This window comes from Ursus arctos, unplaced genomic scaffold (genome assembly GCF_023065955.2).
Source record: "Ursus arctos isolate Adak ecotype North America unplaced genomic scaffold, UrsArc2.0 scaffold_5, whole genome shotgun sequence".
Classification (NCBI taxonomy): domain Eukaryota; kingdom Metazoa; phylum Chordata; class Mammalia; order Carnivora; family Ursidae; genus Ursus; species Ursus arctos.
The window spans coordinates 53,390,498-53,414,255 of record NW_026623067.1 but is presented as its reverse complement, the minus strand read 5'-3'; the positions used below and the strand labels follow the sequence as shown (position 1 = coordinate 53,414,255).

General features: G+C 33.3%; 1 protein-coding gene across 11 annotated transcripts in view; it reads right to left on the bottom strand.

Annotated features, from left to right (window-relative positions):
- The window catches only part of ERBIN (erbb2 interacting protein), a 121,802-nt gene that overhangs the window by 42,180 nt on the left and 55,864 nt on the right, over window positions 1-23,758 (bottom strand). For all 11 annotated transcript variants that reach the window (XM_044384154.3, XM_026498872.4, XM_026498873.4 and 8 more), the window contains 10 exons: window positions 16,625-16,703; window positions 14,977-15,066; window positions 13,191-13,247; window positions 9,310-9,373; window positions 4,843-4,917; window positions 4,065-4,209; window positions 2,974-3,046; window positions 2,505-2,634; window positions 2,077-2,192; window positions 624-693 (listed from right to left, as the gene is read on the bottom strand). In XM_044384154.3, coding sequence (XP_044240089.2) covers window positions 624-693; window positions 2,077-2,192; window positions 2,505-2,634; window positions 2,974-3,046; window positions 4,065-4,209; window positions 4,843-4,917; window positions 9,310-9,373; window positions 13,191-13,247; window positions 14,977-15,066; window positions 16,625-16,703 — 899 coding nt within the window. The remainder of the gene's footprint in view (window positions 1-623; window positions 694-2,076; window positions 2,193-2,504; window positions 2,635-2,973; window positions 3,047-4,064; window positions 4,210-4,842; window positions 4,918-9,309; window positions 9,374-13,190; window positions 13,248-14,976; window positions 15,067-16,624; window positions 16,704-23,758) is intronic.

The following is a 23,758-nucleotide window of genomic DNA, read 5'->3' as shown; positions in this document are numbered from 1 at the left end:
TTTACTCTTGCCCTGCTACTCTTCTAATGCCTATCAAGTTGGTTTTCTTTGTAGCTCTGGCATATTATTACATAATTACTTGTTTCTCTCTAACTCCCTTGAAAATGTAAGTTCAATGAGAACATAAGAAGATGCTGTTTGTTTCACCAATATATCTCAAGCTCCCAGAGCAGTTCATGACCTATTGTAAGCCTTCAATAAATGTTTATCAATCAAAGAAAAGTCCAAGGAATAACTCATAGTTCCTTAGAAACATTTCTTTAAGGTGTGCAAAAGTGTTTGATTAGAAGCATAATTTAAATTGATTATTAAATGTCTATAGATATATGCCACAGAGGATCACTATAACAACTTTAAGAAGTTAGAGAATATTGAGTCTGATTTCTTAATATATATTTTACAGATTCAGGAGAAATTAGACAAGTTCAATAGGATTCATTGTTTTGAATCTACACAAGCTGCACAAAAATATCTGTATCTAAATATTTTCCAAGACTTTTCTTATATATATTTTAAAATGTATACCAGAACAGAACTGCTCTTAAATGAGCCCATGTAAATTATTATGCATAATCATATAACACAATTGGAATTCCAGTAATTTACAAAATCAGAATGCCTACCTGATTATCTGAGAGCCACATAGCAGTCAACTGTTGTAGCTTTGTAAAGCTAAAGGGCAAATTCTTTAATCTGTGGAGAAAATACAAACAAAATTAAAATAACAAATGTTAAAATGTAAAGAGCAAAACCTAATGGGCTTCTAAACCACAATGTACTACTGAATATGAAAATAGGAGAAAAATGTTTAATTTAGGAGAGAACCCAATATAGTTCTTTGACATAAGATATAAGACAAAATACTATTCAGTTTAATAAGAATTCACTTTAAAAAAATAATTCTTCAATTGAATCAATTCAGCTAGCAGAAAAATGGATAATCTAATAACCCCCCAAAGAATTATCTGCTAGGAAAAAATGTTAACCATCCCTACTTTAATGCAAAGACAAGAACACATTAAGCAATATCTCATAACATTGCTTTGGATATTTTATTTGTATTCAGAAAGAACTACAGGAAGCCTTAGTGATAGTTTGTTATAAAAACTGCACTGTTCTGTATTCTGTGGTGCGCCAGCACTTCCATATTCCAAAGACTATTTAAACATTATAATGAATAAAAAACAAAGTAATATTAACAACTCATCAGAATGCCAAATTAGAACAGCACCTATTTAAAAAGAATGTTTACTCAAACCTTCTATCTTATTATGCCTATCCACTCTGCTATGCCATCTTCCAAGGCAATCTGCTAGAACCTAGGGCTCTAGCTTTGGGGTACAAAGTATGTCCAGAAATGAGGACTGAATTTTAAAAAAAGGCAGTGGTTATTCTTAAATAAAATGGAACAGTCCAAATACCCTAATTAGTCAGAAAACTGGGCTTACATTAAAGCTCTACTTTACGAGCTAAATGAGTCACCTTAAATTTGAGTTTCAATTTTCTCCTCATAAAATGACAATACCTATTATACTATTTCGTAGTGTTGTTTTAAAAACTTTGTAAATGCTCTACAAACATTCTTTTATCATTATTAGTATTTTTACCTCAAGAAAAATTATGGACAGTCTGTTCTTAATTTAAACATTATTCCAATTTAGTAACTCTAGTGTTCTATTTGCTCTGGACCCTGACTGTGTTGCCCAAGCTATGCGAATGGGTGCCTAATCACATCTCTGCTTAGAAAAATACAGGGAGTAGATTAGATGAAAAGCTGCTTCATTCAGCAGCAATATTAAGGTGAAGATAACGACTTTAGGAATAAAAAAGGTGATTATAAGGAAAGGACAGCTATATAGCTCAAGCTGTAAGTTATATAGCTGAAGTTGACACAAAATAAACTATGACAAATAACCACAGTATAAAAAACACAGGTAAAATCAGGTCATTCTTTCAAATGAAAATTCTATTTAAAACCCAAAAATATATATGAAAATAACATGCCATTTTTCTATTAAATAATGAAACTTGAATTTCATCCATCAACGTCTTTTATAAACCAACATTATTACAAACCTATTGTCACTTAAGTTGATGACTTTTAATTTTTGCATATCACCCATTTCCTCTGGAAGTGTCTCAAGTTTATTGGAATGGAGAAATAGCACAGTTATATTTTTCCAGCTTCCAATCTGAAAAAGAAACATAAAACTGGAGATCAAAATTCTGGCCTATTGCTTAACAGACAGAAGTAAAATATTATTTCCAAGTTATGAAAACAGTCTCCTCACTTATAAAATGAAATATATTTTCTCCTTTCAATTATTAATTTTCATGTATAAAGAAAAGTATTTAGGTATCTCTGTAAATCAGTATAGCTAATTATTATTTAAAAATAGATAACAGAGTTACATAATTATTTCTAAAGAAAACAGATAAAACCATACTGGATGGCTATAATAAATAACATGAAAAAAATTCAAAGCAAATTTAAAATACAATACCTCTGGGGGTAACTGTTGTAAATAATTATGATCTGCAGCAAAGGTTCTTATATTAGTAAGCTGCCCAATAGACGAAGGCAAAGCTTCAACTTCATTGAAGCTACAGTCCAGTTCTTCTATTGATACTAGCCTAATTAAAACAGAAAACACATTATTTTAAAAAAGTTTCCTATATAGAACCAAAATTGAAGAATGTGTAAACATTTGAACTTGACTTTAACAAATCTAGAAAAACTCTATTTCCACTAAGCTTAACTTAACAATAAAAATAAGACTACCTTTATAAAAAAACCTACCCAACCTATAACTAATTACTTATTTAAATGTTTATGGAATCTCCTTTAGATGCTGTTTATGCACTTATCTGAAAATATATATGGTTGAATGAAATATATACATACTGTATTTAAACATAAACATATAAAGCTGAATGAAAGTAAAGTCTTCTATCGATGCAGAAAAATCTTACCCTCCTATAGAGTCTGGAAGATACATTAATTGATTTTCATCTATTTTAAGAGTTGTTACATTCTTCAATGAACCTATTTGAGGGAAGAAATAATATACAATTTTCCAGCTTGAACTAGAATTCAACCAACAGTCAATGTGAACGCATATTACATTTGACATGAATCATACAGAACTTTCTTAATCAACCTATCTAAAAGAGAAATCAACCTAACCTCATAACTCTGTACTCCCTTACCCTATATTTTCAATTTTTACCAATATATCACTTTTTAACCTTAGTGTATATTTATCTATTTTACTCCTGTTAAAATGTAAGCTTCATTAAAGTAGGGACTTCTGTCTGCTTTGTTCACAGATGTAGCCAAGCTCCTTAAAACAATGCCATGGCACAAGTGAGCACAAACAAAAAGGAATGGTAGGTGTATAAAATTCATAGGTATATGGCAAACTATTCTGTGTATTCTAAATACTAAAATAATAAAAAAACGGAGTTTAATTTAAAACTAAAAGTGTTTATGAATAAATTATAGAACTTGCAAAATGTAACCAACAGGTATGTAACTCAATAAATATATAAAAATATTTTTTGGTTTTTATGTTCAAACATCATGAAGATGGCAAGATTTATGTTTTTGTTCTTGACTCAAAACAATTCAATTTCCTTGAAGCATCATCAGACTAAGAGCAACTACACAAATATAGAATCTAAGGGGATTTGCTAAACTGGTTTGTTTTCTCATCTGTGAGTCTAAAATGGAGAATGAAAAAAGTTACTAGATAAGGGCTATGAATAGGAGTTAAAGTTTGGATAAATTAACCTCTTTTTAAAGAGTTTAAATTTTATTATAGTGATAAAAATGACATTTCCTTAAAGAAAAATATAGTAATGTCAACCAATAAGTAAAATGTGTAACTTATAACATGAGGAAAAAATTCAAGTAAGATTTGTGACTGGAAGTACAATAAAACTAGCTCATAACATATAAAATTTGATTTATGAAAGCTTTGAGTGAAATAATGGCAAAAATGTAATTTCTGAGATTTTACATCAGTAAAAACTGATTACATGAGTTAGAAAGCAATACAAACCAATAGTCTCAGGCAGTTGTTGAAGTGAATTGCTTGATAACAAGAGATCTTGAAGGTTTTCACATGCTGAAATTCCTTCTTCAATCATTTCAATATTATTTTTGGAAACATCCAAATATGCGAGCTGTTTCAAACTACCAATAAACTGTAAGTAAAAAAAGGAAATCTAAGGACTATATTAAGTGAATTTATGGCTAGTTTAGGTAATAAACTCAATACCAAGTTATAATTCATAATGAAATGTTTATGTGAGAAAAAAGATTCAATTTTTTATTAAATGCCATAAGAAATGTATTCAGTAATAAAGCCAGGAGCTCCTGCTAAGAGCCTACTAGGGCGACAATGGACATATACTTTTCTTTGGGAACTCAGCTATCACCACTGGCTAGGGCAATAGGACATACAGGGACTCTTAGGTTCTCTGGGTATGGGAATAAATAAATGTCACTCGATAAGACAGAAACTACACAGAAAATATCCCACTTTAACAATTCTCTGGACAAAATGAATTAGGATATAAACTCAATTGCAACCATTGGGAAGGACACATTCCAGGTCCAGGAAATTAAAAAGAGTCTATTTTACAAAGTTTACTATGGTAATTTTCTGATTTTACTCAAGAATGTATTGATAGTAAAAAAAAAAAAAAAGGCTATTTGCTTCTATTAACAATTAAATAATCATCCTTTAAAAAAAAGGAATCTGAAAATGTACAATTCATAAAACTGCAAAGAACAGATTGCAATAAGAGAAGCCATTTAAAATTTGATATACATACCCCTGGAATAAAAGTCAGTCTATTACCATCCATCCAAAATTCTTTCAATCCACTTAGTTGCTCAAGTACTTCAGGCTGTTTGGATAAGAAGGGGGTGGAGGGATTCAATAATTTACCTGAATTTTTTTGTCAAAAGAAGCTCTAGGGAACTTATAATGGTAACTTCTGGTTTAAAACACTTAATAAATAACTGGGGGGGGGGGTGGCATGGAGTGGAGCCAAGACTCTAGACTTTTCACTGTATTATAGTTACCACAGTGGTACTACTAAAAGAGAACTCAAAGGTAAGCATTCCAGAAGAGTAGATTGCATAAAACTCATTTAAGCTTCTGATTACACAACAGGCTCAAGTATTTATAAAACTAATAAAGAAATAAAAATAAGTCCCATAGCTTTCAAGAGTACAATAAAAAGATACTCTCAATCATTATCTGTAAAAAGATTCAGCCTTTTCCTCATGACCCAGCAATGGCACTACTAGGTTATCTACCCCAAAGATACAAATGTAGTGATTCTAAGGGGCACCTGTGTCCCAATGTTTATAGCAGCAGTGTCCACAATAGCCAAACTATGGAAAGAGCCCAGATGCCCATCAACAGATGAATGGATAAAGAAGATGTGGTATATAGATATACAATGGAATACTACTCAGCCATCAAATAAATGAAATCTTGCAATTTGCAATGCCACGGATGGAACTAGTGGGTATTATGCTAAGTGAAATAAGTCATCAGAGAAAGACAATTATCATATGATCTCACTCATATGTGGAATTTAAGAAACAAAAGAGAGGATCATAGGGGAAGGGACGGAAAAATAAAACAAGATGAAATCAGAGAGTGAGACAAACCCTAAGAGACTCTTAATCATAGAAAGCTAAGGATTGCTGGAGGGGAGGGAGGTGGGGGATGGGGTAACTGGGTGATGTACATTTAAGGAGGGAATGTGATGTAATGAGCACTAGGTATTATATGAGACTGATGTATCACTGAACTCTACCTCTGAAACTAATAACGCACTGCATGTTAATTAAATAAATTTAAATTATAAATAAACAAATAAAATGGGGGGAATAGAATCAATTAAGAATTAAGAAAACTAGGGGCGCCTGGGTGGCACAGTCATTAAGCGGCTGCCTTCGGCTCAGGGCGTGATCCCAGCATTCTGGGATCGAGCTCCACATCAGGCTCCTCCGCTGGGAAGCCTGCTTCTTCCTCTCCCACTCCCCCTGCCTGTGTTCCCTCTCTCGCTGGCTGTCTCTCTCTCTCTGTCAAATGAATAAATAAAATTTAAAAAAAAATTAAGAAAACTAATTCATCATTAATTACTTATCAATTAACTATTCTCTATGACACTATATATCATTATACATTTGTCCAAACCCACAGAATGTACAACACCAGAAGTAAAACCTAATGTAAACTATGGATCTCAGGTAATTATGATGTGTTAATGTAGGTTCATCAAGTGTAATAAATGTACCACTCTGGTGGGGGGTGTTGATAATGGGGGAAGTTACACTCGTGTGGGAAGGGTGTATATGGGAAATCTCTGTACCTACCCTTCAGCTAAAATTTGCAGTGAACCTAAAACTGCTCTAAAAAATAAAGTCTACTTTAAAATAAAAAGATTTGGCCTTTTATGAAAAGGACAAAGATATTCCCTGATGACTAGGAGGGAGAAAAATAAAGAAAAAACAACTTAACTGTCCAATAATAAGGGAAAGGTAAATAAACCAAGGTATAATCACATGATATGTACATTCTGTTATTTTAGACTCTTAGCAATTATATAATGAAATATTATTTTTAATATGCTGTTGATAACCAAAAAATTAATCAGAGGGTTGCAGTGGACCCTGGTATTGAGATAAAATTTGATCTTGGGCATTTGCCCTTGCAGGCTCTACTGAATGCATCCTTCAAAGGTATTTCTGTCACCACACAACCTCCGTGCAGTCACTGACACTATGACGGCATAGAGTATCATCATATCTAACCAACATAATAACACAATATATAAAAGTCACATCATTCAGATTTACTGCTAATGTATAAATATAGGTAAGAATTCTAGGTGTATCTTGGACTAAAAGAAATATTTTTTTGTGCTTTACCTGTTAATCATTCTAAGGGTGAGGTTTTAAAAAATGTATAATGCTGCAGACCGAAATGGTACAAAAATTAATGATTCTGAATGTTATTGATTCATAGAATAATTAAGATTTTTCAAATAGTTAATATGGATGTAGATTAATACTTTTAAAAACCTTAAGAGTACAACAGCTTAACAAGTTAGAAAGCACAGTGCATGTATTTTTTCACAAGGGGTTAAAAACTTCCACAACACACAATAAAACCCATCATAAAACATCTTCAATTAAAATATAATACAGAATATGCAAGTGTATTTTAGAAAAAAAAAAAAATAAGCCAAAACCACCATGCTCTTCCACTGACTTGAGCTGTAAGTTTACTCTATTTGATGAGCAAATGTTTAACACCCACAGGGCAATCATGAAGCTGAGAATACTGAGAAATTCTTGTTCTTATCATTTGACAGCAGACACAAGAAAAGATGCTCAACATCACTCATCATCAGGGCAATGCAAATCAAAACCACAATGAGATATCACCTCACAACTGTCAAAATGGCTAAAATCAACAACACAAGAAACATCTGGTGTTAACGAGGATGTGGAGAAAAAGGAACCCTCCTGCACTGTTGGTAGGAATGCAAACTGGTGCAGTCACTGTGGAAAACAGTACAGAGGTTCCTTAAAAAATTAAAAATATGATCCAGGAATTCCACTCCTAAGTATTTATCCAAAGAATATGAAAACACTAATTCGAAAAGATATGCACCCTGTTTATGGCAGCAATATTTACAATGGGCAAAATATGGAAGCAGCCCAGGGTCCACTAATAAATGAATGGATAAAGAAGATGTGGTATGGGCACCTACCTGGGTGGCTCAGTTGGTTAAATGTCTGCCTTCGGCTCAGGTCATGATCTTAGGGTTCTGGGACTGAGCCCCCCATCTGGCTCCCTGCTCAGCAGGGGAGTCTGCTTCTCCATCTCCCATTCCCCTCCCCCTGCTTGAGCTCACTCTCTCTCTTTCTCTATAAATAAATAAAATCTTTGAAAAAAAAAAGATGTGGTGTGTGTGTGTGTGTGTAATGCAATACTACTCAGCCATAAAAAAGAATGAGCTCTTGCTATTTGCAACATGAATGGCTCTAGAGAGTATAATGCTAAGCGAATGAAGTCTGTCACAGAAAAAGAAACACCACATGATTTCACTCATATGTGGTATTCAAGAAACACAATAAATGAACAAAGAAAAAAAAGAGACAAACCAAGGATCAGATTCTCAACTACAGAGAACAAAGTGATAGTTATCAGAGGGGAGGTTGGTGGGGGATGGGTGTAATAGGTGAAGGAGATTACGAGTGCTCTAGATGAACACTGAGTACTGTGTAAGTTGTTGATCACCATATTGTATACCTGAAACTAATATAACACTGTATGTTAATTATACTAGAATTAAAAAAAAAAAAAAAAAAAGACTAGGGGCACCTGGGCGGTACAGTCAGTTAAAATGTCAGACTCTTGGTTTGGGCTCAGGAAGAGATCTCTAGCCCTGCCTCAGGCTCTGCATTCAGTGCAGAGTCTGCTTGAGATTCTCTCTTCCTCTCCCTCTTACCCCCTACCCCCTCCCACCCCATGAGCTAGCTCTTTCTCTCTCAGATAAATAAATAAATCTTTTTAAAAAAAGACTATCATTTGAAATCTACCATAATTTTAAAAACCACACTTATAAACATAACGGAACAAAATTTAATGATGATGATATTCAAGCCAATGAATTCCTCTTCAGAAAAAAATATCTAGCTTATTTTCTGAGTTCTTTTGGAGAACTCACTAAAGACAAAAATCTACTTACATATTCCTTTTCCTTTTGATTCTATATCAAAGCACACTTTGCATACAAAACAGAAACAATTCAGAGGTCTTATTACCAACTGAAAAATAACAGTTCTTTCAAGCAATGTTCTCCCTTTAGCTATTAAGTAAAATTATAGAAAAATATTTTATCATTGAATAAATTCCTGAGCAATACCTTCAAGGAGCTACTTTTGACTCAGAATTACTTTTTCTTATTCATTCTAGGCTGATGAAACTTTGTTTTTCCCTAATAATCTCTGAAATTGTCTACTTACTGTGCATAAAAATTTTAGTTACCTTTTCCATGGGTTTCTTATTTATTTTACATTTTATTCTCACTACTGTCAGATATTTCTGTCTGCTTAATATTCCCTGGTAAGAACTTTCACGTCTTTTTTCCCAAAAATATGTATATATCTTTAACCTATTTTATATTTAAAAATGCTAATAAGTAAATACATTAATTTTCACATGTGCTCAATCAAATTTAAGACCTCTGTATAGACTGGTATGAACTTACCACTTCCGTGAATTCATTACTTCCCAAATCCAGTCTTTCCAGTTGGGTCAGTCTATTCATGGTTCTATGCACAAGGGATTAATGAAGAATTGAATATACAAAAATATCAATTAAATGGAAGTTTTCAAAAGTAATAGTGTTAAACATTCTTATGTAATATCTAATTTTTCAGGTTTCACCATATTGACAAAATAAATATAATTTCTCAGAAAAATATTCTTTATTTAGTTTCTAAATAAAGTAAGTTATGAATTATTCTCTAACTTTGGCTTCTCATCAGGTCTTCATTTCTATTCATAAGTAGCCATAGTAAATTTAAACATACAGACCATAATACAAGTAACTGCTTTTCATTTTTTTCACAGAATAAATTTTCATATAATACCAATCAACTAATGAATTAGACTGTTTGGCAGCTACATAGTAATTAATACCATTTTTCAAGATTGGTTATACATTTGTAAAACTTCAAGATAGCTTAATTCTGAAAATTAATACTCAAAATTCTAAGAATAGTAAATACGACATTTCTTACCAGATTTCCAAATTAATTTCAATACAACTCAAAGTTTTATAAGAATCATAAATATGAATAAAGTTCACCTTTCACTTCCAACTTACTACCAATATTTCTCTGCAACTACAGCAACTTGAAAAATGTACAAAAACTCATTTCATGATGAAATAAACTAAATTGTGCTTTTATCTCTCCTTCAATATGGCATTTTAAAAACCTAAACTAATTAATTCAAACACATATGTGCATTCTTACATTGTTATTTTTAGAGAAACCTAGAATTTGATAGATTGAGGTACTACCAGCTACCCAGATAAAGAACTTTGTGCTGTAATTTTTTAGAATATGTCAAAATGAAAGCAAAATACAGTTACCATCATATTAGCCATATATTAATATGCTAATGACTTAAAATTAACATAATTTAAAACCAACAGGCTCCTTAAATTAAGACACGAGAACACAGACTATTTTTATCTTCTCTGGAAATTTAATAAATTAGAAAAAGTAAAATAAAACTCACTTAAAACATTTCTCTGGTTTTTCAGTGAAAAAACTAACATACATAAGAACACACATAACTGAGGGCGCCTGGGTGGCTCAGTTGTTTAAGCAACTGCTTTCGGCTCAGGTCATGATCCCAGGGTCCAGCCATCCATCAATCAATCAAGCCCGCAAATTGAGCTCCATGCTCAGCAGGGAGTCTGCTTCTCCCTCCCCCTTTGTTCCTCCCCTGCACTTGTGGACCCGCGCTCTCTCTCAAATAAATAAATAAAAAATCTTTTAAAAATAATAAATATACAAATAAAAGAACACACACAACTGTAATGCCACTACGTTACTGACCTAACATTAGAGGAAGCTAATTTTTCCCAACCCTTCCATTTTAAGTATGTCATTCTGTCAACATTCCTTTAACTTATTTCACAACACCAATTTTTCTCAAAGCTGCTTTATTTAAGTTAAACTTATTAAGGGCCTGGTCTCAGGTACTATAAAGGACTGTAATTCTGTTTCCCTTACTCATAGCTGTCTTTGTCCAGAAAATCTCCAAGTCAGTTGTAGTTTGCTTCATAAAAAGCAAAAGGTATTTCCAGTATCTTTCTGAAGAAAGATGAGATACTATCATATTAAACTATATCCATAATACTATCCCAGGTAAACAACTGAGAAAAGTAGAGCGGTGTGAGGAGTATTCTTAAAATGACAAAAGAACACTGAAAGTCCACACGGAGCAGTTAAACACTGCAAAAAAGGGTAATACAAGAGTACAAAAAAGAAGTGGTGCACTGGAAAAATACAATTATGAATAACATCTTTAGAAAGTGAAGTTTTAAAACTGATCCAGGAAAAAGTGAATGACACTGTGTATGTAACAAAAAAAGAAATATAGTGTAAAATCCTCAAAATGTCTCCATCTCAACTTGCATTAGTTTATACTGGCAACTTTAGTTCTTCTAAGATACCTCAAAAGTCCAAGACAAAATTGCATGTTTTCATTTTCAAGTCTTTTCACTTAAGATCCAGCTTCCTACTTCAAGAAGACATTAAAAACAATATATCCCTCAAATTTTTTCCTGTTTACCTCTAAAATTTCTTTGTATTTGATTCCTTTTTATCATCTCTTCTTATGTCGCAGAGGAAAAAAAAACATATCTTTTGTGTGCTTGGCCCTGTGCCCTCTAGTACTTAGATGGCATTAAATTTCACTTAGCTACATATCTAAAACAGCTTTCCCACTGCTCTCATCTTTGATTATAAAAAGGTTCACTCACATAACCTGAATGCTCGTGACTTTCGTAACATTTAAAACTACTGCCTCTTAATAGTTTGTGAGGTGTCAAAAGTATTAATCACAAGTCTTTAAAAGAGAGCATAAAGAATTATATTTGAAAACACATCAAACAGAGCCCAATTTAAAGTTAAATAAGGAGATAAAATAATGAGTTAAAATTATGGTATCAGATAAGCCATATTAATTATACGCTGAGCTGTATCAGTAAACAATTTACATCTTATTCAAATCTCTTAGAAAGCAGTCAGTTTGAACTAAGGAGTCATCAATGCCAGTACCACATCTGTAAAGTATTTAAACCTTTTTGGCTTTAATATGGATCATAATTCCCATTTTAATTTACACTCACAACCATCACTATAAACACCAACCATTTCTGCACTGAACAATTATCAGCTAATAAATAATGTCTTCTGGGAATCAAAATTAGATATGCTCTTTGTCCTCCAAGAATTACATTCATCGGGAAGGTTACAGATACATGTGTGCATGCATGTAAGTTGGTCAGGTAAAAACGGGAGTAAAATGTATTAAAAAAAATAAGACAAATGTGGTAAATTTCATAACAGATACAAATAAGATGCCACAGAAGGTGAGTAAGCAAAACTAACTCCTTGGGAACTGGAGATATCTCCCTTAAAAGGTAATAATTAACTCTTGGCAAATCAATCACAACAGAAATCAGCAAAGTTTTCTGTAAAGGATCAGAGAATAAATAATTTAGGCCTTTGTAAACAGTCTTTGTAACAATTACTTGACTTTAACACATTACAGAGCAAAAGGAGCCATAGACAATATGTAAATGAATAAATGTGTTTTCAATGAAACTTTATTTACACAAATAAACAGTGGGCCATATTTAACAAGATGGTAGTTTGCCAATGCCTACACTGTAAAAACGTAACAAGAATTCAGGAAGTTTTAATGTATTTTTTTCAATAAATGGACCCAGACTACAGTGTATTTGGAGTGTGTAGATCTGTTTTAGTTTTTATCTATTTGCTCTTGGAGGGCCATCTCTTCTTGATGTTAGCTTACCAGTAGGGGGCCCTCCACCCCACTTCTAATTTACAAGACTATAAAACTGGACAAATTCTTAGAATTACAGTTACCAGACTTCACATGAAGACCTTAGAGATCTCACTAATGAATACTATCTAAGAGCTCCAGTATATGAACTGGGACCTCTATATGGGACTAGTGGGCTTTACAGACACATTTGATATTTGTCATACAAGACCAAGTTTCAGAAAGCTATGAAATCACTATACCAACCACAGATGTGAAAGTTTTATATTCAATACCACTAATTAAAATATGACCACAAATGTCAGTCTTTTAAAAATAATTTTCACTCATATTTTAGATATTACAAAGTTAACATTTCTCTAAGGACTTAAGAATTAAAAATTCTTGGGGTACCTGGCTGGCTCAGTCAGTAGAGTCGGTGACTCTTGATCTTGGGAATTATAAGGTCGAGCCCCACAATGGGGAAAGAGATTACTTAAAAATAAAATCTTCAAAAGAATTAAAAATTCTAATTTTAGAAAGAATAGCACTTTTACTTACTTGGGCAACATTTTCAACTGGTTTTCTCTAAGTTCTAATATCTGGAGTTTAGTTAATCTGGAAAACAAAATAACAAATCAAGCATCTATGACAAAGATAATAAATTTAATTACCAAAGTGATGTCATAATCTGAAGTTTTAAAGCAACATAATTACAAAGTAAGAAAAGACTATTTCTGCTCCTCAGAACTAGTGTGTGGTGGAGGGGGGTAGTTAAACACTTCTAAACACATTTAAAGCACAAATTGGTTGTCCCTAAATATCAATCCTACAGCATTTCATGCAAACACACCTCCCCAAAATATTAGCCATTAGTAGATTAGAGAATAATTCAACTTCAGAGCCCAGCTCCAAAAGAAAAAAGAACAAGAGAGCCTAAGGGGACAAATTAAGGAGAAATCCTCTAGCCCTTCAATGATGCATATTCCAATAAAATTAAGGGAAAATGAGATTAGGTGGTCTAGAGCTGCTAACTCTAATGCCACAATGTCAATCATATTCCAATATATAAATGTATCAAATCAACATGCTGTATACCTTAAATTTACACAATGTTATGTGTCAAATATATTTCCATAAAAAAGTGGTCCAAATACCAGATACAGAAAAGGAATCTGAAAAGTACACTTTTTACATATTTATATATATATAATATATATGCATTATTACACACATACACATACATATATATGTATGTATATAATATAAGAAGAATGATAATGTGGCTCCCACAGGACAGTCACTGGGCTACAACAATGCCCAGAATTCTTTATTTCTTAATTGAAATGTAAACGACATACAACATTATTAGTTTCAGGTATCCAACATAATGTATATATGTATATACTGTGAAATGATCACTATAATCAATGTAGTTAACATCCATCACCATAGTTACCACAATTTTTTTTTATGATGAGAACTTTTAGAATCTACTTTTCTTAGCAACTCCCGAAAACACAATCCAGTATTGCTGACTATAGTCAGCATCCTATACATTACATCCTCACAATTTATAACTGGAAATATGTACTTTTTGACCACCTTTACCCGTATTGCCCACCTTCATCCCTGGCAACCACCAATCTGTTCTCTGTATCTATGACACTCGGGTTTTGTTTTGAGATTCCACATATAAGGGAGATCATACAGTATTTATCTTTATTTATAGACAAAAAGACGACTAAAATTAACATGTCATTGAAAAGCACTTACTCTACTAATTAGTTTTAAAACAATAATAATTTGATACCTATTAGTCATTCACTGATTCATCTTTTCATTTAAAAAAAAATTACTCAGAAACTATGGCAAGAATTACTCTATGTTCAGATATTTGTGGGATTGGGCCAATGGGGTGGGTCCCCAGAAACACACTTTCTTTTCTCCGGAATTTTGATTCTAATGGAGAAGACAGATAAATCAATAATTAGATCATTTTCAAATATGATAAATGCTAAGAATAAAGCATTCTGTGTCCCAAATATATAGAAATTACCCACACTTAAACTATTTTTTGCATTGTTACAAAAAAACAATTCAAGTCGTAAATTACCTTCTTCTTCTAAATACTCACTGCTTATTATTTACTTGGGAAAATAAATTCAAAGACAAATAACAAGTTCTGAAAAAACTATAAAAACCACAAGGTTTGGAAATAATTACAAAAGAAGAGCAAAAGAAGAGCCTATGAAAGTGTAATTAATAGTATAACTAAAGCAACTTGTAGTTTTGTAAACTTTATAAGCACTAACAAGAAAAGGTTTTAAGAGAAACTGTAATTTACCTGCCAAAATTAGCTGGCAAGAACTCAAGGAAAGCATCATTTAGATATAACTGGGTTAGGTTTAACAGCTGAGAAAATCCATCAGGAAGCCTATATAAAATATACCAGAATTTAAGTTAAATTAATATACAGAATTTCAGTCTCATAGAATCTCTCTAAGAATCTGTCTAACCAAGACATGTTCTTAACAGGTAACACCTTTTTACTTTAATGAGGGACCCTCAAACTTAGATTTCCTTTTTGTAATAATTTACCTGTTTCAATGTTTATAACTTCTTCTCTTTGTAAATAGGAAATCAGACAGTATTTGTCTAAAGAGGATAAAATGTGCACAAAAAGTTCAACTATGAATGAACCACAATACACAGAAATGTATTTAGGACCTAACTAACACATCAGCAGGCACTCTTGAAATTTGCTTTATCTACACCAATCCAAAGGACTAGATAAGGAATTCCAAACCTTGACAGTATTGACTTTTGGGGCTGGATAATTCTTTGTGGTGAGGAGGCTGTCTTCTGCACTGCAGCGTTTAGCAGCAACCCTGGCCTTTATCCACTAGAAGCCAGTAGCACCACCCACCACCATAGGTTTTAAAGCCCCAAATTATCTTTAGAATTTACCAAATGACCCTTGGGAGCAAAATCATTCCCATTTGAGAACCACTAGTTCAGAATTATTTTCAATTTCAACATCTGGCCCTTAAATAACCAAATAAAGACTGCATAATTTTATAATAAGCAAATGAGAAGAAATAATACAAAAAGCTGAAGGACGTTTTAAAGCCATCTGAGAACCTACATGTATTAGCTTCCCTTTATTTCCTCTGGTTTACAAAAGAAATTCTATATCTACAATTGGATGCTAGAGCAATATTTTTAGCTAAAGATAAAACATCATCAGTACATGTTTTTCCTGGATTTTAAAAAGTACAAGGTTCTCTTGCAGTGAGACCTCTCAGTCTTTGACTCATCTTGTTTCTCCCCTATGTCACATTCCTTTATCTACCACAGCAGATCAACGTTTGAAAATACTCATTAAATACTGTACTGTAATACATGAAAGCTGGTTTCAGTTTCTGACTTAGCTCTATTACGCCAGGCTCTACTGCTCATATTTGCATCACCATTCCATTTTTGCAAAACTTAACATTCTGGTGTCAGGAAAGTGTTCGTTCTATTTATAGCCATCACCATCATAAAAGAACATTTATGACCTCTAGTATATGGTGCCACCAATCACATGGTTTTTCTTTTTGTTGCTCTTACCTTCCTGATCTTTCAGTTTCTTTTAGTATTTTCGAAAGTTTTAGTGTGCTACACAGCTGATTTGTGAGTGAAGATATCCTTACATAGTGCAAGTATCACTGAGGGAGGAGACCTGGATTCTAGCCTCATTTCTGACACAAACTATCTATGAGACCTGGAGTGAAACGCTTGCTTTATCTGTTTGGATGTCTAATTTACCTTTGTAAAATATGGGCTTAGAAAAATGATTTAAAAGGTTTCATTTAAATCTAAAACTGAAATTTTGTGTAGATTCAAGGTTGATACCAATTACTCATTAAAAATACAGAAAGTGATTTTCTACTACTAATTCAAACCTGTTTTATTCACAAAATTAACTTGTAATTCAACTAAGAACTTACTTGGAAATAGGGTTTACACTGGCCTCCACAACTGTCAAAACTTTACAATTTTTTATATTTTCTGGAAACTCCTGTATTCCTATAAAGTGAACAGATAATTAATAATCAAATTAAAAGGATCTATTACAAAGGATAAAATGACAACAAAATTCATTACTGTTTACCTTGCAAATTCAAAATTTACCAACTAGGATCTAGACAAACTGACATCAGGCAAACAGAACTCTATAACAATTTCTCTCTTTTCTCTTTCATCTTTTGTTCATGTGCCTCTTTATAACTGCCAATTATTAGTTTTACCTCCCTTTTCTTCTCTTAGCTCTGAATATTAGTGTCTTCTCTATTTGATGATGTTAAGAATATAAAATACAGAACACTTAAGCAGTCTTTCTGGTTTTCTGACATAAAAAGATGCATTACTTTTTTTAATGCTGGGCTCTAGCATACATATAAAATGACAAAGCTGAGAACAAAGCTGAAGGTAGAAGTAGGAGAAAATCTACATTTGATATGCCAGCAGATATGCATGATGGCAGTTGCTGACCAATACTTCAGTAAAATACCATATAAATGCTAGAACAAGCCAGATTACAGTAAACTTTCTAAGCACTTACTCTTATTTCCTCAAATTATCTCAGCAAAAATAGAGTAACAATAATTTGTGAACTAACAATAACCCACAAATGTCAAGTAGCAATGTTATAATCCAGACTAACAGAATGCTAAAACCTTTTTAAAATATTATAAAAATTCTGTTAAGACTCCTTCCTGTACTAACACGGCATGAATATTCAGCTTAGTTGACATTAAAGGATCATTTAAACTTCTTTCAACTTCATTACTGTACCATTCTAGGTAAGCAAGTTTACCACAGTGCCAAATACCGAATCTCAGGTGACCAAAAATTAGTGATGGAAAATCGCCAACTGGCAAATACTACAGTAATAACTGTTCAGTTAAAACTCATCAGCAAATGTTAGTATCAGTGGGTAAAATAATGATGAAAAATAGGATACTAATATACTTACAATGTTTCTCCCAAAAAGATACTTATTAATTGCAAAAGGAAAAAAGCAATTATAGTAAAGAAATATCAAAGGCACCATCTTAAATTGCTTCAAAGTTAGCATCACCAGTTAGCAACATCATGTGTCACCAAATCTAAGATGCACTGGGAAGAGATGCAATACCAGTATTGTCTTATTATTGCCAAAAACATATTCTTTGCTTAATCATAAGCAAACATCAAACAAATCCAAATTTAGGGAAATTTTACTATATAGCTAGCCAGTAAACTTTGAAACTATCAAGGTCAAAAGAGACAAAGGAAGACTGAGGAACTAACTACCCAGGTAAGAGGAGACCCAAGAGTACAATTGGGGGACTGTATCAATGTCAATATCTCTCTTGTTCTAGAATATTACAAAACATTACCACTGGGGAAACTAGGTAACAACTCTGCAATTTTTGTTACAACTGTATCTGAATTTACAATTACCTCAATAAAAATTCAACTAAAGAAATCTGGGCTCAATGACTCCTAAAGGGAAGGTTTTATTACCATTGTTATTATGACAAATTCAATTTCTCTAATAGTCAAGATAACTCATTTTTTCAATTTCAGTTTTAGGAACTTTTGCTGGAATTTATAGAGTTCCTATAAATCTTCAAATTAGCAAATATAAACAATAATGGATCTCGAATGATATTAAGGAATTACTGTTAGCTGTTTTTTCTTCAAGTATGACAATAGAGTGGTTTCATCTTGAAATACTTATATATGAAAGAGGTTGTTTGTGACTTGCTTTAAAATAATCAGAAGTGAAGGGGCACCTGGGTGGCTCAGTCAGTTAAGCAGCCAACTCTTGGTTTCAGCTCAGGTGATGATCTCAGGGTTGTGAATGTGGGGCTCCACACTCAGCACAGAGTGTGCTTGAGATTCCCTCTCTCCATTTCCCTCTGCCCTTCCCCACCCCATTCACTCTCGCTCTCTTAAATAAATAAATAAATAAATAAATAAATAAATAAATCTTAACAAAAACTTTCAGGGATGGCAAAGTGGGAGGTACAGATGAAGGTATACTAGGAGGTATTCAATATAATGATATATGCTGAAGTTGGTTGATGATAGGTACACCAGATTTTACCACTGTTCAGTTACTAGAAACAGACTCAGAGACAAAAGAAAAGAACTTTAAAACAGTTAGTGTACTTAAAGGGGAAAAAATGAACAAAATGGTGAAGAGGAAAAGGTTAAACTTAAGAAATAAATGGAAACTTCACAAATAAAATATTGTATCCGAATGAAAAATACAGGACAGGATTTAAAGAAGACTGGGGTGCCTGGGTGGCTCAGTGGGTTTAGTGTCCAACTTCGGCTCAGATCATGATCTCAGGTTCCTGAGATTGAGTCCCTCATTGGGCTCTGTGCTCAGTGGGGAGTCTGCTTATCCCTCTCTGTCTTCCCCTCCCCCCTCATGCTCTTTCTCTCTCTCAAATAAAATCTTAAGAAAAAAAAAAGCTTAGCCACTGTAGGAGAAAATTTCAGTCAGCCAGAAGACATGGCAACAGAAATTAACCAATATGAAACACAGCAAAAAAGTAGAATGAAAAAATATCAACATAACTGAGAATACATGGGACAATGTCAAGCAGGCTAACATATATTTACCTATCTTTAGAAGTTTACCACCCTATTGCTAAGAAAACATGCTCTCTGGGGGGAAAAACTTTGCCTCTCTTTTTCACTAGCCGAACAGGACATGGCACAGAGTTATAAATGTCACTAGATACTTCCAAACTCTTTTCCAGAGTGGCAATACCAACTTTCACACAATACTTATTTATACATATTCTTGTCAACATTTGCTATTGTCTTTACATGCCAATATAAGGGGTTGAACTTCACCAGCAATAATATAAATGTATATTTAAATTAAAGCTAGATATTCTTGATATTTTCTAGTGATATTCAATATTTTCATGTGTTTATTGATGATTTTTATTTCTTCTTCTTTGAACTCCCTGTTTATTGTCTTCTATTAGATTATTCTTTCATTATTGATTGTAAGCATTCTTTAGAAATACTAGTATATCAAATTTTTCTCACAGTTTGTCATGTATTATTTATTTAGTTATATAGAAATTTCATTCCTTTACCACTGTACTTTTTTTAAAATTAATTTATTTATTAGAGAGAGAGAAAGAGAGAAAAGGAAGGAGAGGGAGAGAGAGAATCTTAAGAAGGCTCCATGCTCCCCACAGAGCCCGGACATGGGGCTCGATCTCGTGACAGTGAGATCCTGATCTGAGCCAAAATCAAGAGTTGGACACTTAATTAACTGAAACATCCAAGTCCCCCTACTGTACTCTTTATATCTTGAATAAGATCTCTTTCCTATCTCAAAGTCACAAAAATATTCTCCTACATTTTCCAATAATTTTGTTTTTCATATTATTATCCTTAATTAATTTGCAATTTATTTTAGTACATATTATGAAGGCGGCTTTTTTTTTCTATTTCCCATATAAAACCACTGTTCCAATGCTAACAAGATATTTTTCTTATTCCATTGATTTTTAGAGGCACCTCTGTCATATTTCAGACTCTTTCATGGTTATGTTTCCTGACAGTCTTTCCTTTTAGATCCTTCTACATATCTATTCCATAGTTTTATGCTTTCTTCCATTTAGGTTGTACTGCACGTTTTCTATAAAGTTCATTTCTAGGTATGTGTCATAGAGCGGCTGCATTAATGGACTCACTTCCTATACCACTCCCTACAATGTGATCCTTCAACTACTCCCATCAAAATATTAAGTATAATTTCCCTATCTCCCGATTCCGGGCTCAGCCATGTATTCTGCTTTGGCCACTGAAACATTAGCCAAGTTGATGAAATTGAGGGTTTAAATAAGCTCTATGACTAATTTCCACTAGTTCTCAGGGTCCTCTTATTGTTCTGTGAGAAACATGGCTGGGATGGTTTGGGCCAGCCTGATAGAGGACGAGATCTATGGCAGAGAAATTCCTGTCAGCCCAACACAGGATCCCAACATTATGATTTAGTCTTTATCTAATTTTGTTATCAAAGTTGTATTTTACACTTACAAACAGAGTTGTGTACTTTCCCCCATACTCTAATCTATAGAATAATTTTTATAAATTAGGGATAATCCCAATTCCATGAAGGTTTAGCCAAATTTGCTCTTTAAAGTAGGTCTGGTGGTTTTTCTGACTATCCAATTTAATATTGTATTCACTGGTCTTTTCAAGTTTTCTGCTTGAGTTGACTTTGCAAATTTACTTTTCATTTCATCTAAGTTTTAAAATTTAGTGGCTTTAGAGGTGCCTGGGTGGCTCAGATAGTTAAGGGTCTGCCTTCAGCTCAGGTTACGATCCCAAGGTCCTGGGATCGAGCCCTGCATCTGGCTCCCTGCTCAGCGAGGAGTCTGCTTCTCCCTCTGCCCTCCCCCTGCTCATTCTCCGTTGCTTTCTATCTCTCAAATAAATAAACACAATCTTTAAAAAAAAATAAATAAAACTTAGTGGCTTTATAGTATTCATTCTTTTTGAGTGAAAAGCCACTTTTTAATAAAATGATGGTAACAGGAATATGAGAGATGTTGCTTTTTTTTTTTTTTAAAGATTTTATTTATTTATTTGACAGAGATAGAGACAGCCAGCGAGAGAGGGAACACAAGCAGGGGAAGTGGGAGAGGAAGAAGCAGGCTCATAGTGGAGGAGTCCGATGCGGGGCTCGATCCCATAATGCCGGGATCACGCCCTGAGCCGAAGGCAGACGCCTAACCGCTGTGCCACCCAGGCGCCCCGAGAGATGTTGCTTTAAGAGGGATGCGGGACAGAAGAATTTTCTTATTAATGGTAATAAAAACTTAAAAACCCTGTTCGAAGTCACAAAATTGGAACTACTGATCTATAAAGCATCCCTTTTACCTAGAAATTTAATATTTCAATTACACATTTTAGGGTATGTACACAATGAATTACTTAATAGTTTATGTGTTTCTTCTATTACTGTTCGAAGGTTTTGTTTAGGTTGATTTGATTTTCTGATCAGTATATCGTCTTTGAACAGCAAACATTTGCTAAATTTGATTTACTACCAATAACATCCATATTTTTTACACTAATTTTATTCCTTCTTCTTATCTCTCATTCATTTACATACAAATATTTATAGTCTTCAGAAGTTAAATGTTTATCTGTCTTTTAAATAACAATTTGTCTCAAGTGGTAATTCTATAGGATACACTAAAATAACTCTAATACATTAAAACAGTACCCCTTTGCTAAACTGACTTAATACTTTAAAAAATGTGTATGGGGGTAGCAGCAGGGTTCCCAGGGCAGATTTGGTACTCAGGGGCCAGAAGTGGGAGACATGGAGGAAAAAGGGCAAAAAAGGCAGTGAGTATGGATTATTATGATAAATGTACTATGAACATCTGCTTTAAAAAAAAATCACTCTCTAAACATATATTTCATTTCTCTTATGTAAACACTAAAGAATGGAATTAGTTATATGCCTACTGATGTGGTGAATTACACGGATTAATTTTCAAATATTGAAGGAGCTCTGGATATCTGGAGTGGGTCCCACTTGGTTGTGGTGTATTCTATTTTTTTTTTTTTAAGATGTATTCATTTGACAGAGAATGAGCGCTCACACAAGCAGGGGGAGCAGCAGGCAGAGGGAAAGGAAAAAGCAGGCTCCCTACTGAGCAGAGCGCCCGATGTGGGGCTCCATCCCAGGACCCTGGGACCACGACCTAAGCCACAGGCAGACGCTTAACCATCTGAGCCACCCAGGTGCCCCATGATGCATTATTCTTACCAAGCACATCTTTTAAAATAAAACATTTAGAGGAAGAACAGGGGAAGCACATTCCACGGTTTTCACTAGCACCCCACTTCATTTCAAAAAATTTAGCTAAATATCTCATTTCTTTGGACTTTAAGTCCTTAAAGTATCATGAAATCATCTACATAAAAAATATTATCCAAGAGCTATAATACTTTTAGTACATGATAAAGTCTATGTAAGGACCAATGAGTACAGTATGTTCTACTGATCTAAACTTTTATATGGAGAAAGAATAATTTCGAGAGTTCTATATTAGATTTCTATAATTTTAATATTTAATGGAAAGTAATGCTTTTATCACCTTCCACAAATACAAACATATACTTAATATTTTAAAAAATTTAAAGTACTTTATTCTGTAGCATAACCAGTAAAAGTAACCAGTAAAAGTAACCAGTATCTGTGAAATAAGTAATTCTAAATCATCTCCAGCTTTCAGATACACAGTAATAATTTTTCCTTAAAGGAGTATATTGAAATACTTATGAGTTTTCTTTTACAAACTGCTAGCATTGTATTTACTATGACTTTAATTCTTACAGTTTTTAAATCTGTATCTCTGGTTCCCTGCTCTCCCCTTAACTCCAAATAAGAATTTTCAAATGCCCTTTAGGTATTGCTTGGGTATCTCTAACAAAACACGGCCCAAACTGAAATTACCTATACTCTGCACTATTCAGCAAATATGTACCAACTACATACAATGTAAAACACTATTATAGACTATAAATACTAAGACATGGTTCCTTTTCTTGAGAAGCTAAAATGTAGCAAAGAAAAGTATTTTCATCCTACTCATTTCTTTCCTTCCTCAGTAGTCTTTCTTCTCAGGATCATCTGTACCTTTCTCCTCTTCTTCCAGGTCTCTTAATGTTGGGTTGCCACTAGGACTCATTCTTTTGGTCTCTTTTCTTTCACACTCATGCCCTTAGTGACTGTATCTAACCTCTGGCTTTATATACCATCTATATGCTGACAACTCCCGCTTATGTATAGCTAGCAGAGTTACCTCTTGACTGAAAACTCCGGACCCCTGTGAATAAATAGGTATCTTATTTCAAATATAACATGTCCAAAAATGACCTGATTTTTTCCACTAAAAATTACAACTCCCATAGATGACCCCATTTTGGCTGTCAGCAACTCTGTCCTTCCACTTGCATAGACCAATATGACTGAGGGCATCTTTATCTCTTATCTCATGTCCCACATTCAATCCATCTTAAAATCTTGTCAATTCAACTTT